Source organism: Lepidochelys kempii, chromosome 25, assembly GCF_965140285.1.
Source record: "Lepidochelys kempii isolate rLepKem1 chromosome 25, rLepKem1.hap1, whole genome shotgun sequence".
NCBI classification, from domain to species: Eukaryota; Metazoa; Chordata; order Testudines; family Cheloniidae; genus Lepidochelys; species Lepidochelys kempii.
The window spans coordinates 15,446,188-15,464,261 of record NC_136404.1 but is presented as its reverse complement, the minus strand read 5'-3'; the positions used below and the strand labels follow the sequence as shown (position 1 = coordinate 15,464,261).

The 18,074-nt window shown below is 41.8% G+C and overlaps 2 protein-coding genes across 7 annotated transcripts in view; both read right to left on the bottom strand.

Moving 5' to 3' along the window:
• PWWP3A (PWWP domain containing 3A, DNA repair factor) overlaps positions 1-6,036 on the bottom strand; it is a 33,069-nt gene extending 27,033 nt beyond the window's left edge. For 3 of the 6 annotated variants that reach the window (XM_073324363.2, XM_073324368.2, XM_073324369.2), the window contains exons 1-3: positions 5,871-5,973; positions 4,631-4,672; positions 3,641-3,750 (exon numbers count right to left, since the gene is read on the bottom strand). In XM_073324363.2, coding sequence (XP_073180464.2) covers positions 3,641-3,697 — 57 coding nt within the window. In that variant the 5' untranslated portion in view covers positions 3,698-3,750; positions 4,631-4,672; positions 5,871-5,973. Of the gene's footprint in view, positions 1-3,640; positions 3,751-4,630; positions 4,673-5,076; positions 5,627-5,870 lie in introns of those variants that run through there. The other 3 variants (XM_073324364.2, XM_073324365.2, XM_073324367.2) reach the window with 3 other exon arrangements.
• A 2,316-nt stretch (positions 6,037-8,352) lies between these two features.
• LOC140903299 (calcium/calmodulin-dependent protein kinase type IV) overlaps positions 8,353-18,074 on the bottom strand; it is a 45,072-nt gene continuing 35,350 nt past the window's right edge. Inside the window, exons 8-11 of the mRNA XM_073324370.2 lie at positions 16,931-17,006; positions 14,615-14,741; positions 12,501-12,653; positions 8,353-10,969 (exon numbers count right to left, since the gene is read on the bottom strand). Of these exons, the coding sequence (XP_073180471.1) occupies positions 10,688-10,969; positions 12,501-12,653; positions 14,615-14,741; positions 16,931-17,006 (638 nt within the window). The 3' untranslated portion in view covers positions 8,353-10,687. The remainder of the gene's footprint in view (positions 10,970-12,500; positions 12,654-14,614; positions 14,742-16,930; positions 17,007-18,074) is intronic.

Below are 18,074 nucleotides of genomic sequence, written 5' to 3'. Positions count from 1 at the left end.
TATTCAGGGGACACCATCACAGGGCCTAATAACATCAGCCACACTATCAGAGGCTCATTCACCTGCACATCCACCAATGTGATATATGCCATCATGTGCCAGCAATGCCCCTCTGCCATGTACATTGGTCAAACGGGACAGTCTCTACGTAAAAGAATAAATGGACACAAATCAGATGTCAAGAATTATAACATTCATAAACCAGTCGGAGAACACTTCAATCTCTCTGGTCACGCAATCACAGACATGAAGGTCGCTATCTTAAAACAAAAAAAGTTCAAATCCAGACTCCAGCGAGAAACTGCTGAATTGGAATTCATTTGCAAATTGGATACTATTAATTTAGGCTTAAATAGAGACTGGGAGTGGCTAAGTCATTATGCAAGGTAGCCTATTTCCTCTTGTTTTTTCCTCCCCCCCCCAAGACGTTCTGGTTAAACTTGGATTTAAAACTTGGAGAGTGGTCAGTTTGGATGAGCTATTACCAGCAGGAGAGTGAGTTTGTGTGTGTATGGGGGTGGGGGGGATGTGAGAAAACCTGGATTTGTGCAGGAAATAGCCCAACTTGATTATCATGCACATTGTGTAAAGAGTTGTCACTTTGGATGAGCTATCACCAGCAGGAGAGTGAATTTGTGTGGGGGGGGTGGAGGGTGAGAAAACCTGGATTTATGCTGGAAATGGCCCAACCTGATGATCACTTTAGATAAGCTATTACCAGCAGGACAGTGGGGTGGGAGGAGGTATTGTTTCATATTCTCTGTGTATATATAAAGTCTGCTGCAGTTTCCACGGTATGCATCCGATGAAGTGAGCTGTAGCTCACGAAAGCTCATGCTCAAATAAATTGGTTAGTCTCTAAGGTGCCACAAGTCCTCCTTTTCTTTTTGCGAATACAGACTAACACGGCTGTTACTCTGAAACCTGTCTTTATGAATGTTATAATTCTTGACATCTGATTTGTGTCTAAAGTTTATACGTTTACTTGGATCTGCTGTAAAAAAGTCACAATTGATTAGAAGATGCCATATCACTCCATGGAAACAAACATTCCATGATTGTTGTAAGAGGCTATTTTAAGAAAACTAATTGTACACAAGACGGAGATAGAAGAGATTCTATTCAATCAAGTCTGTCCCCTAGCAGGATATAACCTTTAACAGAGCCAAAAGGCCACAGATATTCATGTTTCTACTCTAAAGACGTTTTTCTATTCTTGTTATTTCTCACACTTGCTGACCTGAAAATAGACAACCAATTTGCTTTCCAACCTGCCTAGAGAATCTGAAACATTTTTAAACAAAAATAGTATGTGTTTATGTCAGCATGGAAAGAAATTTTAGCTATGCCACGGAGAAAATTGCCCTCCCACAACTAACTCATGGAAATGCAAGAGACTTGGATTGGCCAATGAAACTAACTGAGTTTAAGAACATCAATAAATGTACCCGCTTTCTTTGATGATTTAGAATATTTTGTTACATTATTTTAGTCTGATCTTTTCTGAAGCAGATCAACACAAAAGGTGTGCTCTATATTCATGGTGCCAACTTCTCTACCAGATTGTCCCAAATCTCATTTTGTTTTGCTTCATGCTGTTGAATGAAATCTAAAGTGAATAGCTCTGGAGCATCTTGTGAATAAAAGAAACCATTTCACAGAATACGGTTGCTAATGTAATAGTGCTGTCATTCCTTTCCCCCTACCCTTGCCTATGTCCAATGAAACTTTAAATAGACAACGTGCAAAACAAATTTTGGATTTATGTTGGTATTTAAATCACGTTCACTCTGGTGGCATCTTAGTGTCTTTATTTTGGCACATACACAGTTCCTGCAAAACTTGATATAACAGGAGCAAACACACAGCAAAGTAGATTAACTATGCTTGGAACTAATTAAGATCTCTCTTGTTGAATATAAGTTAAGAACAATATATTTGATGAGTACCCTTCTTATTGTTATATCCAAATCTACTAAAATACAGGGAACCAATAAAGATCTCTAGTTTTCCTAAAAAAAAGCTACCCATTTGCACTAGGAAATATAAAACATTATTTGTAAATTCATATTACGATACTTTTATGGTAATTGAAATCTCCTAAATAAATTCAAATTACAAAACTCCTAGTTTACTAACAAAACAAGCATCTTACAATAAAAACATAACTGTGCACAAGGGACCTTTTCCATTAAGAACTCCCTTCTAGTCCATGTGGCTTGTGTTTCAAAATAGCAAGTACAATGTTTTGGGTGAGTAATGCTCTTTCTTGTTGCCTTGCAGAAGAAACAGGGAACAGTCAGTGAAAAATTAGTATAAAGGAGGCTAACGTACTGGAAAAAATTATGCAAAGGAAGCGAAAAGGAGTTGAGGAAAAGACAGACAAATTATAAAGGAAATAACAGGAATGAAGAACATGGCACAGATAAGTACATCCTTATCTTGTGTTAAGCTACCTCCCAGGAATGATAAGAAACTAAGGAGAAGAGTTGGAGAATTAAACTGGGAACACGCTTATGAATACATTTAACAAAATGAACTGACACAAAAGTATCAGTTGTTTAAGCTGGGAAGTGGAAAGTAAAGTGATACTTTACATCAAGCAGACGTTACTGACTTTACATTAGGTTAATATAAAAGTTATCTTCCCTCGATAAAAGGATTTTTTCAAGTATGACAGGGAATGAGGCTGCATCTCCACAATAAGCGGGGAAACCCTCTATCTTATCTATTAAAGCTTACATTTGGCTTCAACTCCTTGCCATCCAGATTAAAAGCCTCTGGCGAACATTCAAGACAAATCTGCTGACAGTCTAAGCAACTCTTAACTAGAAACACTTCCCTAGTTGCCTCTTTGCCATCATATCAAACAAACTACTTTTTTTCATTTCAAAGTCTGTCCTGATCTATCCCCACTCTACCTGCCATCTCTCATTCAGTATTAAAGTAGACTCCCGCCTCTGCTTGGCCCATGAGGCCAATTTCCATCGCCCATTTGCTAAATTTTCAAACAAGCACCTTCACGCTTCTGCTGACGCTTCCCCTCATGCTTGGGAGAAGCTCCCTATAAATATTTGCAAAACTAAGTCATTTTCCTTCAAAACTCTTTTGTTGTGAGGAAAAAAAAAAGCTGACAACAGGTAGGCTGCTGGTGTGCTAAGATCACTGCCTATCATGTGGACAGATACTGTCTTGTTGCTTCCTTGTATGCCCCCATCTGTCTGTATCCATCTGTTCTCATTTTATACTTAGATTGTAAGTTGTGTGGAGCAGGAGGCTCTGTTTGTGCATCATCTAATACAATGGGTCCATATACATTAGTCCAGGACCGAGGTTCCTAGATGCTACCAAAACACAAATCATCAACCTCATGTTTACTTGGAAATCATAATTTCTAAATAAGATTTGTCCCTGTCAATAATTCCAATTTTTTTGGCCTATGTAATTCATTTCTGGTGTTGTCTCCAAATAGGAAATTTCAAATAGAATAAGTTGCTTGGCTTTTGAGCACATATCACATGATGCATCCCTCTCCCACACTCCCTACCTTTTCCTGATATCTTGAAGAGGGTGGGAGAAAACCTCCAAAAAGTTTCTCCTCATTCCTATACCTATTTAAATGGTACCATAATGCTCTCACCTTTGCTGGCCATAGACGGTTCTTCCATTTACACAGGATATATTCTTGATCGGTCATGACTGTGTTTCATGTAGGATAAGCAAGGTAACTACTGCCAGGCTCAGTGTATTCTGAAACAAAAATGATATTACATGGATAAGTGTAACAGTCTTTTAACAACTCAATTTACCTTATGAAATAAGAGTTATGCAATATCTCAAAACAATCTAATACTACATAATTATTGCTTATTTAATATTATAAATTTCTGTTAATTTCTCCCATATTGTTTTGTACATACACATCCCAGCATTATCAAGGATAGCTATTAATATTAATGCACAAAGTGAAAATCATTCTAGTCTAGTGCAACACACCACCAATGTGTTTCAGGTTGCTAGAGTGGTCCTGTTGTATTGAGAAATTAGTGAATAAAGTGAACCTGCAGATGAGAATAAAATAATGATATTCAATTATCATTGCAGTCCAGTGCATGCCAGAGGGGACTAACATACCCGTCTACTTTGCCCGCTGAGCTAGTTGGAAAGGATAAAATATTCAATTTTTACCAAATTCAGATAACCAGTGTTTCTACAGTATCAGAGGGGGAGCCATGTTAGTGTGGATCTGTAAAAGTGGCAAAGAGTCCTGTGGCACCTTATAGACTAACAGACGTATTGGAGCATAAGCTTTCGTGGGTGAATGAATCCCCACTTCGTCAGATGCTCCAATACATCTGTTAGTCTATAAGGTGCCACAGGACTCTTTGCCAATGTTTCTACAAAATACCCAAACAGTCTAATTTATAGCATTGCAAAGTAAGCGCTTCCCAGGTTTATCTAGGTGAATTGTCACATCCTGTAACTTATCCCAAACTTGGCTACCCTTTTTGAGGCTTATTTAGAGAACGTGAATTTTTCAGATTCCGAATGTTTTACATGTTTGTTAGAGACCTGAAAAATTCGATGAATTACATACATATTAAGAGCCAAAAAAGCTTCATGTACTTACAAGGCTGAAGACTTCATGTAAATTAAGTCTTGTTGTTTGGTCCTACATATGAAAGGTTAAGTGAAAAGTAAAGTATAATTTTTACATTTAAATACAGTACTTAAAAGAGACCATACTTGTCACCTTGTTTGCATTAGGACAAACACTTATGATTGTAATATGATATATTTACAAATAACTTTTTCCCTCCCTTATATTTTGCATTTCTTCAGACAATTTTGTACTTTGAATACAGATTACATCCCATTTCCTACCTCTCAAACACAGACACACTGCTAGTGCTCAATAAATAACTTTGTTTTAGCAAGAATACTAAAAACATCATAAAGGTATAAATTCTAATTGCTACATGAGTGATGTTAGTGCAGAAATACTACCCTACGTTTAGTTCCCAGAACGGTCCACTTTAGTCCCTAGCTCAGAAAGATCGATACATGCCCACTTACTAGTTTATTCAGCTTACTTCAGTTTTGTTGTACTCAAGCTAAATTGAACTCACTCCAAAAACCTGCAGTGGGCGATGGCCCAGAAAAAGGTTTGTTCCACCAGTCAACAAAAGTATACCTCATCAGCAGCAGATGGGCTCGTGCAAAAAGAGGGACCAGGACAGTATCTGGGACCCCAAAAACTTGAGCAATCACGAGTTCCAAGACAGAAGAGAGAGGCCAGCCTGCTCAAGTGCAGCAGTCCCCGCTCCGCCCCCAAGTGCCAACCCACCCCACAAAAACTACCGTGGAAAAGTGGGCGCAGAGGCAAAAGTCCCACAGCTCAGGGAGGGGCTATGGGGGGGGGGAAGAAAACAAGAGGGGGGCCCTTTAAAGTCTCACACACACACCCCTGGAGAGAAAGGGCTGGTCTGTCTTGTACACACAGCCCAGCCCCCCCTTAACGGGAAGAGGGCCCCCCCCCTCCGAAATCGCCCTTGTGTGGGTCAGGGCAAGGGGGTGAGGAACCCAGCGGGGGGGGGTCCCACGCGCCCCCTCTGAGGAGAGCGGAGTAGTTTGAGCCACCCGCCCCACAGAAGGGTCCCAGCCCCCAATTCCTCAGGAGCCCCCTATTGGGAGGGAGACCCCGCGGGTGGGGGGGGGAGAATGGGGGTGTACAGCCCCCCTCCCCCCCCAGGAGGGCTGAGCTGTCTGAGCTACCAGGAGATCCCATGCTAAGGGGAGAGCCCAAGCGCCACCCCCGAACCTGGGGAACCCCCCGATGACCAACCCGCACGCGCAGCCCCCCCCGTTACCTCAGAGCGCTACGCACGCAGCCGCCCAGTCAGAGGAGACCCAGCCCCGCCCCCTTCGCTCACCGCGCGTACGCAAGAGCAGGACCCGGCCCTCCCGGCCCCTTCCGCCATACCTAGCCTCGACCTGGCTCCGCCCCAACGGCGGCTCCGCGCGCCAGGCCCGGCCCCGCCCACCGCGCGCCGCCCAGGCGGCCGCCGTAACTCCCGCTCATGCGCACAAGTTGTAACTTTGTCAGCCTCGCGCAAGCGGGCCAGGGGGCGGGGGAGCGCGGGCGGCCAATCAGAAGGCGGCCTCCGCCCCTCCCCACCGGCGCGAGGCTTGGAGCGGGGAGGATGGGTCCGCCAAGTGGGTGACGTGAGTGATGCGGGCTGTCAGCACGCCGGGACGTGAGGCAACCGCTTCAGGCGGTATCACGGGGTGGCCCTGGCGTGGGGATTGGGTGCTGTGGTGACATCATGAGGTGACGTAGAAACCTGAGGCCCTGAGCTCCGCGTGTCCCGACCTGACCCAAGGAAATATGCTGTGGGGATCCTGACAGCTGATTGAACTGGACACTCTCCTGGTCAGTTTCATGCCTCCCCATGGAATAGTCTCATGAAACTGACACAATTCTTGTCAATTTCATGCCTTTCCTTCCCCCCAGATTCATGAAACCTGCACAATCCTGGTCAGTTTCAGCTTCCCCCCCATAGACTCATGAAATGGACACACTCCTGGTCAGTTTCATGCCTTTCCTCCCCCCCCCCCCCCAGACTCATGAAACCTGCACAATCCTGGTCAGTTTCATGCCTCCCCCTCCATAGACTCATGAAACTGACTAGATTGGTCTTTTTTTTTTTCACCATTGAGGTGGGGGGCCAGGAAAGGGACAAGAATCATGTCAATTTCAGCCAGGCTTTTCCAGGGTCCCTGGCTGGGAAACAGCTCTGACATGCAGACTGCCCCAGTGATCCTGGAAAGCCATCCCAGGACTTCCAGGCCTCCAGCTCCATGTCAGGGAGCTTGGAATCCCTGGGGTCCTTGACTCAGTGGCAGTCTATGTAGTGGGGGTGCCCTGGAGTTGCAGACCTTGGAAGCCCAAGCTCTCCAGGCAAGCTGGCAGGATTCCATCAGAATTCTGCTTCTTGTTTATCGGAAGTGCATCAAACCCAATACGTTCCCACAGAACATTTCAGGTTAGACAAATCAACATTTTCCTGACTAGCTCTAGTCAGTAACAGACTATAGCCAGAAGTCCAGGCTACCCTTGCTGAGAGCAGCCACAAGGGCCCAACCCACTAACCAACCCTTAGGCTTGCATTGTGTAATCATGCCCCAGCTGGAACTTGAGCTAGTACTTTTTCTACTTAACTACATCCTTTGCAATCTTCATAGAATCCACTTTCTTTATTCCCAGTTTTGGAAAAATATCTTTTACAATCCTCAAAAGCATCAATCAGAGCCAACTACCAAACAAGTCAAGTGGGGCAGAGGGAGGCGTGAGTGAGTTTGTGTGTGTTGCTCTATTTTAGTTTGAGACACTCCGGGAAAAACAAAAGGCCATGGGCCTTTGACGTTTACACTGTTTTTGTTTTATTGGTTGTTTGTTTTCGTTGTGAGTTCCTAAACAGTTTAATGTCTGAACTCACTAGGCATGCTCTAATTCCAGCAGAGGTAACCTTGGAGTGGATGAGTGGTTTATAAACCTGCATTTAAAGAGTTCAGAATGTTCACTCCATCCAGCAGTGGAATTTAATAGAAATCTATAAGTGTGTTATACTATGAAAAAAACAAACAAAAGATAGCCTAGGGAGCCATTGCTTTGTCAAGCCTAAATCAGTGGAGTGGTGTTATAGCTCTGCTGGTCTCCAGATATTAGAGAGACAAGATGGGTGAGGTAATCTCTCTTACTGGACCAACTTCTATTGGTGAAAGAGGCAAGCTTTCAAGCTTACATAGGGCTCTTCTTCAGGTCTGGGCCTAAAGTCATACATTTTAGGGCAGTCTCAACAGGATGACAGCCTAGACCAGGGGTAGTCAATAGGTGGACCCAGACCACCAGACATTTTTAACAGACCCCCAAATCTTTTTATTTACTTGTTATCATTATTGTTATTTTTATTATTATTTTCTCTTTCGTCTGGACCTTGACTATACTTTGCAGGCTTAACTTGGTCCACTTAGACAATAGATGGCCTACTTGGAAGGGCAGATTCTTATTACACTAAGGAGCCTTCATGTAAAGGAAAATTAGGCTAAGAATCTTGTCCCTTTATCTTCTAGTCAAACAGAAGCCAGGCAAGAGAAGCCCTTAAAAACCTAGGCCCTAGATATAGTAGTCAGTTTCCTGAAGCCTGAAAGTCAGTTATGTGAAGGTGGATTCAGGCAACCATGTAAAAACGAGATCAGCTGAGAATTATTTGTCCCTATCAGATGAGCAACACAATCCCCTAACCTTCCCCTCTGTCTGACAGCTCAACAGTAAACACAAAGGATCCATGTGTTGTAATGATTAATATTTATTGATACTTTTATAAATACCGATAACACTGAAAATGTTAACACTTAATTGAATTAGTAAATTATTATTAAAACACATATCTACAGATCAAAGCTGTACGTTCTAGTTAGGTTTATTCCAGGGAGTACATTTTTCTCTACCTTTAAACTATCATTATTTACAGAATAATTCTTTTTTGAAATGACAATTTTTTTTTTTTTTGGCGTCGTATTTTCCCTCGGATTCCTTCTATTGTTGCAATATCCCTTGTTATTCAGTGTTCTCAGCCTATCAATTTTTTTTTGTAGTTCATCCTGCAAAATAAAGAGCGTCCTCAACTGCCATTGAAGTCAACCCAGCAGTTATTTAGCAATTTACTGGGTTGGACCCTAAGCTTTATGGGCTATGTTGCCGTGAATGCTTGAGCCTTCAGGGTGCACTAGGCACTCTGGTCTTAATCTGTAAAACATTTAAGCTTGTGCTTAACTTTAAGCATTTGTGGCCCCATTGAAGTCCAATTAAGCAAAGCAACATTTAAAGGTGAAGTCCTGACCCCACTAAAATCAATGGCAAAACTCCCATTGACTTTGATGAGGAGATGATTTAATCTGAGGAGTTTTGCAAGATCGGAGCCAGCGTGTTCAGCACTCTGTGAAATCAAGCCCTACATGCATTAAAAAAAAGCCCTGTTGTCCTTTCAGATTTCATCATTGATCTCACCTTAACAATATGGTCTGCATTAATCATATCCCATCTAAGAAATAAAAGTTAATTAGAGGAGTACTTCTCTAGCCTAGAACTAGTATACTTTTCCAATCAGTAAAACTCTTGGACTTAATCTCTCCCCACTACATTTTTTGTTTCACATCAAAAAAATTCCCTTATAAACCCTTATGTATAATCTTTCCAATTTCTACTTGTGCTGTGAATAAATCTGAAAATCATTTGACTGTTTTATAGTTCTGACTTGCTCTCTGTCCCCTTTTAGATTTTGCATCAGCAACACTAAATGCTTAGGCTAAATGTAAATGTAAGTTTTATTTGTGAGCCCTTAGTTATCAGATTCCGAACTGTACATACAAAGTATCAAAAATGAACCTTATTTACAATTTCAATCTCTTTCAGTTGAGATTTTCTGCCAGGAGCCCATTGTTGCACACATTGGGCCAGCTCCTTAGTGGTGTAAATCAGTGTAGCTCCATTAACTTAAATGGAGCTATGCCAGTTTACAAGTTTTGAGACTGGATCTATAGGGAGCGATCTGACTGAATGACAGCTCATAGTCCCAAACAGGTTACATACAGTATTTCTAAAATTGCTTTTCACTGACTTGATGCCTCTGAATGGTTATCCAGAGTACAGTGATAATTGCGCCAAAAAAAGCTAACTGGGATTTTTCCCAAATACTCTATCAATTGATTTCAATAACCTTAAAAAACCCAAAACAACATTATGCTGCACAAAGACATTGTCTTCAATGCAAGATACCCAGAAACAACAGCACTTCTTGCCTGTTACAAACAAAGTTTTAGGATGCTCAGTCGAAATATTTACGTTGTTCATCATTAGAATTAATTGTGTAAATTGTGGCTTAGAAAGCAAATGCAAAGGTTGGAATAGCCAATCGCCTCTGCTGTTAAGAACCATGTGATCTGCATTGTTGTCTGTAGCACAAGACTGAACTTCTTAAAAGCAACTGAAACTGGAGTGTAATTGAAGCACAAATTAAACAGGGCAAGCACTATTTCTTTGAATGGCATCAAATGTCTAGGCCCAGATGTGTCTGCCAACCCTAACTAAAATATCCCACGGTTGGACCTTGAAGATTTAACAATGATAATAATAGAGAGAACATAGGTATATTTAATGAGGGAAGACGGTGAATCTAAGAGGATTATTTACATTAAATTACAAAACAAGTCATGAAGATAACATAATTTCTTTTGTAGGGAAGGTAAAAATGCCCATATCTGCTGTTTGCTCCTCTTTCATATGCTATAGACAAGGTGGCCATGAATGGTTTGTTGGAAGTCCAACTTGCCAACTTTGGTTTGCTAGGTTGGTCCATATAGACACCCACATACACAGCCACCAGTTACAATTGTACTAGATACAGGACATTAAATAAGGATGCATCACATGAGAGACCAAGTTCTTATCAAAGCACACCTACTACATGCTATGTATTATTCAGAGTCCCAGTTTCCAATAATTTCCCAGATGCTCCTCCCTTTACTGGGTATCCCTCTGCCTACTCCTCTCCATATGGCTGTGGCCAAGAGTCGTGGGATATTGTTTAGTTAAAGTTGTTAAGAGCCAGCAGTCATATTTATAACATTAACTTTCACAGCTGGCCCCATTAAACACAATCTTGGGAGCTGCAGGGCAATCACTTTGGAAAGCTTCCAGGTTCCCTGCCTTTGCCGAGGGACCTGTTGCACTGGATTCGAGGTGGCTGGGCATGGAAGAGCTATCAGGATTGTCTTGGAGACAGGAGTTCTCAGCTGCCTGGGCCAGGCAAGATTCTTTGGTACCTTCGTGAGTACGTCCATTTCTGGAGCTGTCATGATGCCCGTGGTTACCTAGACGGCTAGAAGCGACTACAGCTTTCATTGCAGCCTATTTAAAAACAAACATGAGGAGTAAATGAACAGCAGTGGTGCAAGGATGCATTTCAGAGATTTGCTACTTGGATGTAAGTTCAGAAACACTCTGATGCTACAAAAAATGGCTGTAATGGTTCCCAGGCCTGTGCTGATAAAATAAAAAGCCCTCGACAAAATAACCTTGGTTCTTCGATAGGGCCAGTGGGATGAAGAGACAAAGTCACATGGAAATGGAAATAAAAATATATATATTTCCATATGTGCTATGCTTCTTGGTTCTAAGAAAGGATAATGAATAGCTTAGATCAGAGACCAATGTATTCTTACAAGAAATCAAATCATATTAGGCCAACCGGAGTGATTTCTTTTAGTTTAATTGTATTAACATTTTCCAATCAAGCGTATTTTATATTGTATTGAAGTGTATCCCTAGGCCCCAACCCTGCAAAACGTAATGCGTATGTAAGTTCAAAGTCAATTTGGACTACCCATTTGGGTAATGTTACAAGCATGAATCTTCGCAGGATTGAGGCCCTAATGTGCATCTGTAAGTAATAAAAATAAATACAATGAAAAGATTTACAACGTTTTCATTAGTAAAAGTGGTTTTAAAAAAGTAAACTGTTCATTTTAATTCCTAGAGTGAATTTAGTGTCAGAGAAAGGTTCTGGAGCGACATCCCTAGGTAGACAGAGGACTTCAGTCTGTATAGAACAGATGGAACATGGTCAGTATCAGTTTCCCCAGTGTAAGTCCAGATTTGGAGACATACCCCTCCCCTCCAGAAGAAAGAGATCAGTTTCAATGGGTCATTCATTCCTTGGTATCTGGGCTAACAAGGGGGCCAATTATTGTTGTGGCAACATCCATCCACTAGGGCTGGACTGAGACTTCTGGTTTGTTTCACACAGGCCACCAAAGAGACACCAGCTTGCAATGACTTTGAGACAGATTTGAAGTGATGCCATAGGCTATGTCTCCAGAGTCCAAAAAGGTGTGTTTTCACACCATGTTAGCCATTGCAACGTAAAATCCCAGTGAAGACAGAGCACAGGCAGGTTTTAGCTCAGCGTAGCTAGCAGAGGCCAAACACTGGACCCCTCACCTGGGGTTTATTCCAACTAGCCACATCAAGGCACTACTTGTGCCTGGTCCCCACCAGAATTTTACGCTGTGATAGCTAACGATGTAACAACAGCCCTGGTTTTTGCAGTGGAAACATAGCTTTGGGCGCAAAAAGCTTCATATCCTTTTACCAGTTCCCTGAGCCAACCAGTCCCCCACCAAACTGTAACATTTTAATTAATGTTTGTCTACATGTGGAGTTATTCTGGAATAGCTCTTGGGCTGCATATTCATACCCTATCGTAATCCACATCAGCTTGAAAGTGTAGACAAATCTCAAGTGTTTCTTAACTAAAACCACTGCATTCTGAAGAGCTGACGATAGCAGATCTGGTTAGCAGTGACCATTTGTACAGTCTATGTAGAAGGGAAATAAGAAATATTCCAGAATGATTAACAGCAAGGCTCTATAACGTTACCTTCAGTTTCCGCCGGGCATTAAACTCTTGCAGTTTCTTTTGTGTGCTATCCATATGAGCAAATTTAGCTGCTTTGCCCGTGACCCAGGGGTGTTCCAGTGCTTGATGTACTGTTAGCCTCTTCTGTGGGTCCAAGACTACCAGTTTTTGAACCTGCAGCCAGATTTCAAACAAGTAAGTTTAAATATGTTTGTTCAAAAGGAACTGGAAATTTATCATTAATGTCATCCGCAGTCCAGTGATAGGGAGTGCAATTACAAGGGCATGCATCTTCTTGCTGTAGGGCACAGAATGAACACCAGCATGAGTCAAGAAGAATTTGTCCCATTGTAGAGTATAGCAAAAGTAAGCATATCATAGGAACAGTTTAGGTCTTCCTATAAAGCACTGAGCACTGTCAGAGGCCCCAATTCACAAATCACATGCTTGGTGCTTTCCTGAATTGGGGCCAGACACAGGAAAGAAAATTAAGATGGACCATTAGTCTGTTTTGGTTTGGCAAATCCTGTATTTTTTACAAATGGATTGATCGTAAAGCATTTTAATATTATCAGTTGATGGTGGATGATAATGATTCATAGATACTGCTGATCTGAATGGTTTTAATTTATATTTTGTTGCTGGAAACAGTGAGAGTTTTAACTTTAGATTGATTTCTGTCATCTTTTACTGTTATTTCATAAGGCTCATCCATTTTTGTCTTTCCTTTTGGCTATCAATTGTACTTTGTGAGAGTGGAAAGACTGCTAAATGGAGTCACTTATGTACTTTTCAAGACATTAGTACTTCAATATTGCACTTCAGAAGGATTGCTCTGCAAATCTGGTTTGTATTATTATTAAATATTATTATTATTGAATAACAACTATAACATAATAGAGAGCGTTTCACCCAGAGATCTTAATATGTTTAACAAAGCATCGCCCCCCTCATTTTGCAGATGGGGCACAGAGAGATTTGTGCAAGGTCTCACAACAAGTGAATAGCAGAGCCGTGGATAGGACCGGCTGAGGGTAAGGGGGCTATTGTCCCAAAATCAGGCTACACAGAACTGAAACCACTGAGTTCAATATCTCATAGGGAACCTCAGGGTGTATGGCAAGGACACTTAGACTGAGGGCAAAAGCACAGTCATAGTGATTTTTATTAAGATCAATAATAAAGCCAGAAAAGCTCCAAACCACGTAAAAGAGATATTAATAACATTGGGGAATGGAATAGTATTGGGGAATATCTGTGGTATAATTCTTTGCATATGCTCTTAGACTTGCATACTTGCACCCTTCCTTGAGGACCTGATGGTAAGAGACAAAGGGCCAGCCCTGTCTCTGGCATGCCGACCGAGTCCAGTGGTCCTCAATGCCTAAGATTGGTGGCAGATAACAATAGAGCGGAAGGGTCCAATGATGGAAGGCTAACCCCCTGCACCTGGTGGTTTGCCCTATTATAGGGCCAGCGCACGATCATGAAGGTTCATTTTAATGCTCATGTCCAAATCTAACTTCCTCACCCTGGTAATACCTGGGGTGCACTTATCCTATAGGTTAACATATGCATACACAGTAATGCCATTTAACTCATTATCATACATCTCACTTATTGCTCAAGAAAATCTGTGGTTAAACATCTGCCAACAATGCTATCCTAAAACATCCAAGCCCAGTATCACTTCAGTATTTGTGCAGTGGGATGGTACAGTTAGATTCCAACTCCTGCTGTTGAGCAAGCTATTCCTACTTCCCCAAATCTAAGGGTGACTGTCAGGCCATTTATCTATGAGTCACAGGCCTACTATACTGATGGGAACTTGCTTAAGCTAGTGTCTTCCAGGACACAGGTCTGTATGTTCCTTGCATTACAGCTGAATATACTAAAGGCTAAGCTAGCCCTATGGGCTACAGTATAGAAAAGTCACACACACAAAATAAAATAAAATAAATAAATAAAATCACACTCTGAAGTGACACTATTCTACCAGTAAAAGTTTCTGGTATAAACCTAGCCTTACAAAATTCTTCCCTGACAAGAAGCTATCCCCCCATGTTACCTACAATACCGAGGTCATAATTTCTTCCACGTCATGACATCTACATCTGTGGCCTTGGGTAACTTACCAAGTCCTTGGCATTGAGGGAGACTTCATCCCACCAAGGGGAAACAAACTCATAGTCACAGTTCAGTATCCTGCTGTACATGTACTGGTCCCCTCTTGGATCAAAAAATGGTTCAAACCCACAAAGCCTGAAAACACAGTGGGATAAAATTAAGAAAAGGGAATTTGAGGCTACATACAAGCAGCAGGGGACAATTTCTGCCAGTAAGAGTTGTAACGCTGTGGAGCAGTTGAAAAAAATGGTGGAAGCCTAGATCCACAAAGGAATTCCACTGAATTCAACGGAAATTAGGAACCCAAAATCCTTTGTCAATCTGGGCTGGAAGCACTATTACCCGGGACGTTGACAACGATAGTGGACAAAACACGGGAGCACATCTGGGAGGGAACAATCTTGCATTTGCCATGGCGGATGGATTGGATTACTTTATAGGGCTTTTCCCCCACCTGTAATTTCTATGAGTCATGCTACACTTTAGCATATGTCACAATGAAAGGAATCGATAAGAACAATCAAGAGAGCTTCTGCCTCTTGCTGAGCACCTGTTAGTTTTGCAAGCATGTAAATTCATGGCCAATAATACCGTAATACATTCCAAACAGGGCAAGAGCTACTGAACACCTGTGACTTGCTCACAATATTTCGGTGATCATTTTGGAGAGAGGTGGATAAAATGTTGCAGCTCAGTTACACCAGTGCAAATTAGGACAATTCTACTCCAGTCAGCGGAGCTACTCTGGATTTATACTGTGGCAACAAATCTGAACTTGTCCAAGGAACATTTTTAACCGAAAAAGTGGTCCCAATTCTCAGTTGTCGTGTACCTTATGCTGTCATCTACATCAGAACATAGTGAGTGTAAAGTGGATGTAAAATGTTACCCTCCAAGCGCCTACCAGTCATGCATTAAGTGATCTGACCAACGTTGTGTCTACATGGGGGAAACTGACCAACATAGCTATTCCAGATTCTTTTTTAAGTGGAGTAACTTTTATTCTGGAACAGAGTGTCCACATGGGTAGCAACTGTGGTATAGTCCTTCCAAATAGCTACAATGATCAGTTTCCACATGTACATAAGCCCTAACATTGTCACACGTGATTCGTTCTCTCTCTCATCCTCTTACTTTGGAGTAACAGAATTCAGGCCACTGATTTCAGTGAGACTAGTAGCAAAGTAAAGTTCTACTCATTGTGAATAAATGTGGTAGCATATAACTGTCTAGGGTTCGAAGTTTTAAAAAGACTCAGATACTCGTAGAAAACACTAATGAGAGAGAAATCCTCTTGGGGCGGTAATAAGAAGTTAACTAACTAAAGCTGTTTTTTAAAAAACACACCTGGTACTCAGCTAATAGCAGATGATAGCAGTAGGGACTGTTCAAGTCTTCATCCATCCAGTGATGGAGGCTTATTTATCAGCTGGCACTTACTGTCTGTACTCTGAAGTTCAGCCAGTCAGAAAATATCTGCTTTCTCCAGCTGTGTTTACAACATGCCTGCAGGGCTCCATCAATTCAAAGTTGGCCAGTAATTGACATTTTTTTAAAAAAGGGTTCCAGTAGCGGAATCTGTATTATTGGGTGTAGCCACCGCTCCGAAAATAAAGAGGTCCGAGCCACTTACAGCAGAAAGAGGCTTGAAAAAGAAATTGGATGATTGAAGGCTTTTAGAAAATCAGATATTCGTGATCAAAGACCCTGGTAACAAATTATGATATACTATAAAACAAAGACAGACATCTCTCAATAAGCCATATATATTTCTCTCTCCCTCTTCTAAGTATGACTTATTTTTATGTCCTGCAAACAAAGGGCCAGATTGTGAGCCCTTTTCTCAAACCAGTGAGAACGCTCCCACGAGTTAAGTCAATGGTCCAGATGTTCAAAGGTATTGAGGTGCCTAATTCCCAATGGAAGGGAGGTATCTACATACCTTTGAAGATCCTGGCCAATGAGACAACTTGGTAGAGTTAATTGCTCACTGCTGTGACTAAGGGGTTAAAATCTAGCCCAGTGAGCATAAAAATTGTCCACCCATCCTCACTTGGTGCTAAGGGTTTAGATTGCCAACCCTGAATCCTGTTGTCGTTAGTGGGAGTCGTCATGTAAGTCCTCATTCTTGTAAGGGTTGCATGGACTAGACGTGTAATTAGCATGAGCTGCGTGGTAGGCCCAGGAGCAGATTGGTGAAAACACCAGACATGTTTGCAGAGGGAGTTAAGATGAGTCAGTGCTTCTCTGCTTAGGGACAACGGTTGGAAAAAGCAGCCAGGATGAGGGGGCGTGGAATGTCAGAGATTTTCAGCATTACTCACAGTATATATGTTATGACACCCACAGACCACATATCCACTTCGGGTCCATATGGAGAGCCATGGAGAATTTCAGGCGCTGAAAGCATAATTCACAGTTAAAATATTCCAGCAGGAGGCATCTGTCAACACCCTGAGGATCAAATTCTGCTATCAAGAGTATTTATATGGCTCCCATCACCACAGCACCTGAGTGCTTCACAGCTCCCCAGGTGGGGCAGGAGAGTGCTGTTATCCCCATTTTACAGATAGGGAACTGAGGCACAAAGAGGCTATGAGACTTGCCCAGGACCACATAGTAGAAGTCTGTGGCAGAGAAGGGAATTACACCCACGTCTCCTGAGTCCCAGGCCAGAGCTCTAACCACTGTACTTCCCTCCCTTCACCTGCTCTGATACATTGGTGTAAATCCAGAGCAATGCCATAGAGCAATAGGGTTACTCTAGAGTCAAACAGCCATGTGTTAATGTCTCTCACAGGAATGGGTCAGTATGCTGTACTTAATAGGTGTTTTATCAGCTGCTAAATATTGCAGATGAAAATTCCAAAGCAATGTCATGTTTACATTGTGCCTTTACCAACTCAAAGCAGTGACAGTGTACTGAAATCTCACTTTTTGAGCTAACTTCCTGTTTCAAGCCACTTCCGTTAAAGGGACCACAGCAAGTAATTTAGGCCCCAAACTCAGGTTTTAAGGATCTTTTATAACCCTAATATGAAGAGAATTGGTTCAAGGAATTAAAAAATAAGTGTCAATGAAAAATATGATTTGCTGTTGGGATTTAAATATTCCCTTGCAGAGGTTAGAACACGGATAAGACAGCATCTTTCTAGACAATGTACAGGATGAACCAAAAATGAAGCAGATTAAAAACTGGTTATACAGAAAAGCAGAATCATCTAGATCTTGTGGACTAAGATCAGTAAGACGCAAAGAGGCAATAAGTGGCTTGAACAGCAACGTTTTAAATAAACCCTACAAATAAAATTCACACTTCTATAGCACATTGTCAGCTGAAAATTTCAAGGCAGTTTACAACCATAATAGAGATATGGGAAACTGAGATACAGAAAGATGAAGTGACTTGAACAAGTCTGTGACAGATTAGGGAAGAGACTCCAGGTCTACTGAGTCCCAATCCTGTGC